The following is a 6103-nucleotide window of genomic DNA, read 5'->3' on the forward strand; positions in this document are numbered from 1 at the left end:
TTACTTGAACAGAAATGAGCTGGGATATATCCATTTTTTCTTCCGTACATTTTGTTTTTGTAAACAAGAAAGTGACTTCCGATCAGTAGAATGTAGTTCAACGCCTGTCTCGTCCGATTAAGATGATAATATACGTTTTGACAGTTTCTTGCCTATAATTTATTACGAACGCACTGTAGGACTATTCTGCCCGAGAAAAGTTGTTTATTTATGCTCCATGTCAATTTTTTTATCAGAATGTATTTAGAAATCGCATGTATTTTTCTTTGAGTCAAACGAATAAATTGGTTTTCAATAGTTTAGCTTCGAAGGGGGAAAATTCCATTCAAAACAAATTTAATTACGGAATCTCGGTAATGTTTTACGATTTCGTTGCGATTGTATCATCAATATACATTTTGTTTACATATAGTTTGTTTAAAATTACGTAAAATTTTATTTAATGAATCTGTGTTTCTTTTTGTTACAGGAAGTGATGAAGGAAAGGTTTTGATGGAGGCGATGTTGTTAGCCGGACTGGTGTTGCTCTTACTGAGGCTGGAAACGACAGGAGGAGATTTACAGCCGGTTGTCGTCGGCGGTGGAGCCGGCGGAGCAGGTAGTAGCGGTACGTCATCTCATATTGCGACTTCACGATGCGAGGAAATCACGATTCCGATGTGTCGAGGCATCGGATACAATTTGACATCCATGCCGAACGAACTGAACCACGATACTCAAGAAGAGGCGGGACTGGAAGTGCACCAGTTTTGGCCGTTAGTAGAAATCAAATGCTCGCCGGATCTCAAGTTCTTTCTGTGCTCTATGTACGCGCCTATCTGCATTGAAGATTACCATAAACCGTTACCGGTATGTCGTAGCGTGTGCGAACGCGCAAGATCGGGTTGCGCTCCTCTTATGCAACAGTATGGATTTCAGTGGCCGGAACGTATGGCGTGCGAAAAGCTACCGTACAACGGAGATCCAGAGAATCTGTGTATGGAGCAAAATAATAGAACGGATTATCCGACACCGACATCGCCACGACCTACCAGAAGGCCTAACTCGCCGCCACCTCTACCGCCATCTCGCTGCCGTCAGGGTAAGGGAGGTAAAGGATGTCCACCGTTTCATTCGACGTCTGGTGACGGAGGAGGTAAAGATTGCGACTGCCGTTGCCGCCCGCCGTTAATAATTATCGATCGCGATTCTCCTCATTATAATCGCAGCGTTACGGTCGGCGGTGAAAACAACTGCGCTTTTCCTTGCCACGGTGTGTTTTTTAATCAAGAAGAAAAAGAGTTTGCTTCTATGTGGATCACGTTATGGTCCGGACTGTGTTGCGTTTCGACATTAATGACGCTTACTACATTCCTGATAGACACAGAACGATTCAAATATCCTGAACGCCCTATCGTCTTCCTCTCGGCCTGTTATTTTATGGTCAGCATCGGTTACTTGATAAGGGTATTCTTAGGTCACGATGAAGTCGCCTGCGAGGGTCGCATGATTCGTTACAGCGCCTCCGGTCCTATTCCGTGCACATTAGTATTTCTACTGGTTTATTTCTTCGGAATGGCTTCATCGATATGGTGGGTCGTGTTATCGTTTACCTGGTTTTTAGCGGCAGGTCTCAAATGGGGCAATGAAGCCATCGCCGGATACTCACAGTATTTTCATTTGGCGGCTTGGCTCGTTCCTACGGTGAAAGCTATCGGAGTACTCGTCATGCAAGCGGTAGACGGAGATCCTGTCGCCGGTATATGCTATGTCGGCAATCAGAATCCCGATAACCTCAGGATGTTCGTTTTAGGACCTCTTTTGGTCTATTTATTATTGGGGTTGTCCTTTCTACTGGGCGGTTTCATATCGTTATTTAGGATACGAAACGTTATTAAACAGCAAGGAGGTCTATCGGGACGAAGTAAAGCCGATAAATTAGAGAAACTGATGATTCGAATCGGCATCTTCAGTGTTTTATACATGGTGCCTGCGATCATAGTTATAGGATGTCATTTGTACGAGTCGACACAATACGACGATTGGATGGAGCCGTTGGTCTGTCAGTGCGAAAGGGCGAGAGTGCGTCCTTTATACTCCGTCCTTATGCTCAAATATTTCATGGCCCTTGCCGTGGGCATTACCTCTGGAGTTTGGATCTGGTCTGGAAAAACGCTCGGTTCGTGGAGAAGGTTGTGGCGGCGGATTGTCGGATCCGGTCCGCCGCATCCCGTGCTCATGAATCCTGGAAAACAACGCGTAGTCAAACAGCAGTACGTCCTACCGGCAGGAGAAAGCGGAACTCTTTTGGCCGGGCCTCACATCGCACCTCTCAGTCACGTATGACGCCAACCTTCCGGCCCGACCGGCCCTACCAGACACTCGGAGGATTCTTGTGATCATGCGTTGAGTAATTACGGACCTATCTAACATGGTGTCGACACCCGAACGGTCGCGGTGGTTTTGATTTCCTCAGACAGATTGTAGCGGTTTTAGTTCGATAAAGTACAAACTGTATAGTATAGTTTATTATATAATGAAAAAAATAAGTGTTTAACTGTGCTGTGTGATGTGAGATTCATAAGTGTGCAAATAGAATTTGAGAAATACGATCTTTGACTTACAAAACTAAATTTCCAGCGTAATTCTACTAGGAAACCTGTGATATGTTACTGCCTGATCAATTTATAATTTTCAACTTGGAAACTATAATATCGGGTGTAGTATAACTCAAAAGTAATCGTAAAATGTCGTAACATCTGTGAAATCTGTTTAAATTATTATTTATTTACCGACTGAAATTTGTATTATTTTAATCGGAACTATTTTGAGCTGGGCAAAATCGATTAAAAATAAACATATTAATTTCTTTTAAGATATACTGGAGCCGATATTAATTAGACACAGAAGGTCCCTCCACTTACCGACGTTACGCTTACAACATAACATATTTGAGAATTTACCTTTTAAAATTTACTGAAATTATTACCGTTTTCCTTTTGCTTGTAATTACAAAACGTCTCCTGAATATGTTATATACAATTTTTTTTTTAATATAATGCTACTATTATGTTAATTTTACATAATCTTCGCATTCAAATGACAAAACTGATGAGTTTCATAAACAATCCGTCGATTGATGAAATAACATTTTCATGACAATACGACCTTGTGTTTGAAGTACGTTTTAGATATTACATTTTAGATAGTTTGTAACCCGGGGACCTTCCGTATCTATATAATTCAAAGTTAAATATTTTACAAAACTATTTATTATAGGTTACAAAACCTCGTATTACGTAATAATTAATCAAATAACAACAAAAAAGTGCAATAATGAAACAAAATCTCATAGTTTTATTATTATAACTAAAAATTGTGGTTATACTTTTAAAATATTTTTGTATTATAATTTTTTTATACTTAAAAATACTGTTTAGAATTTACTGATTAATGACATATTTTCTTACTATACTCCAGAAATTTATGGTTCAAAATAACGGAAATGCTCACGTAGGTTACGTTAAAAAAAATAATTTTGGGAATAAATATAATTTTATCTTTAGTAGATTAATGTTATATATTATTACCTGAGAAAAATAAACAAGTAACTGACCGTAAAATTATTTTAAAATGAGAAATTATATACATGTATATAACTTTTTTTCTTTTTTTTGTATATAATCATATATTTTTATACTTTGTGTTGCTAGAATAAAAATGTAATTTACTTCTTTTAAAAATATAAACATTTGGATTATACAAGAGATCATTAAATTTAGTATAAATGTTACCGGCAGTGTAATTTATTTAATTATCGTGCTTTTTAATAAGAAAATTAAGGCCAAACCATACATTACGTATTAAAAATGCTAATTTAAAAAAATAACTGAAAAAAAGAAAGAATCTTACGATATTATTTAATAAGGAGAGTGTAAATTTTTAAACAACTGGTAAAGATAAATCAACGTTCAAAATTTATCATGCCGTAAAATGCATGAAGTCCGGTGTCCAGTTACATGCGAAATAAATGCTCCATGATAAAGAGTAATATACTGCCTCCTAACATGCTAACATTACCTATACCTCTCTTAAAATTTTCCAACCGTCTTTTCGTTTATCGTTACGAAAGAATACTATTCTACTGCTTATAAAATTATGTAACTTATTACTTAAATTTTAAGAAATACAACGTAGAAAAAATAAATAATTTAATACTAACAGCCTGCGCATAAATTGTATTCCTGGAAAAATTATTTATTTAGGTTATACGTATTTTTTGTTTAAAATATTAAATATTCATGGAAACGGACTGTAAGTAAAACAGCAAATGCAAAGTTTTCTTTTTTTGCATTAATATAAACAAATGCATTCACGCACGGTCCCTAATATTTATGAATAAATAATTTACCAATTTATGTACCGACTGAAATATTTACTAAATGCTTCTTGAATATGTTATAAAATTCTAGAAGATTTTTTAATCTTTTTCTACCATCTTTCAAAGAAGTATTTTTTCTCCCTTCTATTCCTATAATATTGCGAAATATATTCTCTACGTGATATCATCTATAATTACTCGTGTTATAAATTTGTCGACCAGTTTTAAGCTTATAAAACAAATCAGGAGTGATCTTATTTTACTTCCTGATCACTTTTCTACTCTTATTCAGCTTAACATCATATACCAGTATTTTTAAAAACTGTTCCAGATTGAAATAGCTATTACTTGAATGAAACGTCGTCAGTAGCTGGAATAACTTAATCAAAAAATAACCACATTTGGTAAGAAAAAATTTACAATTAACGGATTAATGGATAATAGTAGAATTTACTTGTGTAAGTTTCACAGGAAATAAGACGGGATTAAGTTAAACTGTAACCAAAAAAGGGTAATTTTTCTTTATTTTGTTAAAATAAAAATTTTGTATTAGTTTGCTGAAAATGAATTAGAAATAAATAAGCCACCTGTCAATATTTTATGGTTATTATAATGTAAATTTTTAATTTTAAAATTTATTAATTTTTAATTTTATCTTTATTCACGGTAAAGATATAATGCAACTATAATAATAATAATAATAGATAAAATGACGATTAGTTATATTTTTAAAATGCCCGAATATATTTTGTATCCATAATTTGAGAAAAATCTAATTTCTATAATTATGAATATTATTCTAAAATACTTCAATAAATTTATTTTTTTCGGTAAAACTAAATATTAATTTTTCTTCGTAATTAATCTATTAGTTAGTATACCAGATTTACTAAACGATAGATCATAGTATTATGCCTTTTTCAATAATAGTAAAATGTAAGTTAATATTTGAAAATATTAAAAAATTTGTCCGCTAAATTTGCGGTTTAAAATAAAAATTCAAAAAAATAAAAGAAAACATTTTTCACGCGATGTAAAAACCAGAAATATATCCAGCGAAAAATTACAAAACTTACAAAATTGTTTATTTGTAAACTGTTAAATTCCTACCTGACCAGTTAAGGTATTAATAGCCTACATTTTAAATAAACAGTTCCATTAGAACTGATCAGATTTTATGTAAAGTTACGGTTAATTTTCCCTACGTTTAATAAAGAAGAAAATAATAATAATTAACGGTATCAAGATAATAATTAATTATATGAAAACATAGTTTAAACTATTTGTTCATCAATATTTTTCAATTAATAAATACGTCTACGAATTTTGTTCAGCAGACTACACGCATGATGTCCATCTCGTTAATTGTATAGCCCTGTAATTAATTCTTTCTTAGAGAGAAAAAGCGTTTATTACATTTGCTTTTTCCAAAGTATATATTATATTATATTATAAACTCAGGTAATTTTATATCGTGATTATTAGTTGTTTAAAGGTGATTTAGACGATAAATATTTCTTCATACGAGATAAAAGATAACAAAATTTAAAAAAAAATTATTTCTATATTACATCTAAGTATGTTTCTAGTTTATAAATTATAATCTTCTTCGTATTTAATTTATTTATATTCATAATAAATCCAAGTAATTTGCAAGTACGGTAGTAATTCCTAATATTTCTATATTTCATCTTAAGTATAGTCTAACTGTTAGATAATTTTTTTTTCTTTTTAGTTTATTAA

General features: G+C 33.0%; 1 protein-coding gene across 1 annotated transcript; it reads left to right on the forward strand.

Annotated features, from left to right (window-relative positions):
• The first annotated feature begins 482 nt into the window (after window positions 1-482).
• fz2 (frizzled 2) lies at window positions 483-3081 on the forward strand. Its single transcript, XM_075369263.1, has one exon. The coding sequence runs from the start codon at window positions 493-495 to the stop codon at window positions 2323-2325; it is 1833 nt and encodes a 610-aa protein (XP_075225378.1). The 5' UTR covers window positions 483-492; the 3' UTR covers window positions 2326-3081.
• The last annotated feature ends 3022 nt before the right edge of the window (window positions 3082-6103 follow it).

This window comes from Lycorma delicatula, chromosome 6 (genome assembly GCF_047948215.1).
Source record: "Lycorma delicatula isolate Av1 chromosome 6, ASM4794821v1, whole genome shotgun sequence".
Classification (NCBI taxonomy): domain Eukaryota; kingdom Metazoa; phylum Arthropoda; class Insecta; order Hemiptera; family Fulgoridae; genus Lycorma; species Lycorma delicatula.

What these genes read in the sequence shown, in the direction of transcription:
- fz2 (XM_075369263.1), top strand. Translation starts at nt 493, where the DNA reads ATGGAGGCGATGTTGTTAGCCGGACTGGTGTTGCTCTTACTGAGGCTG.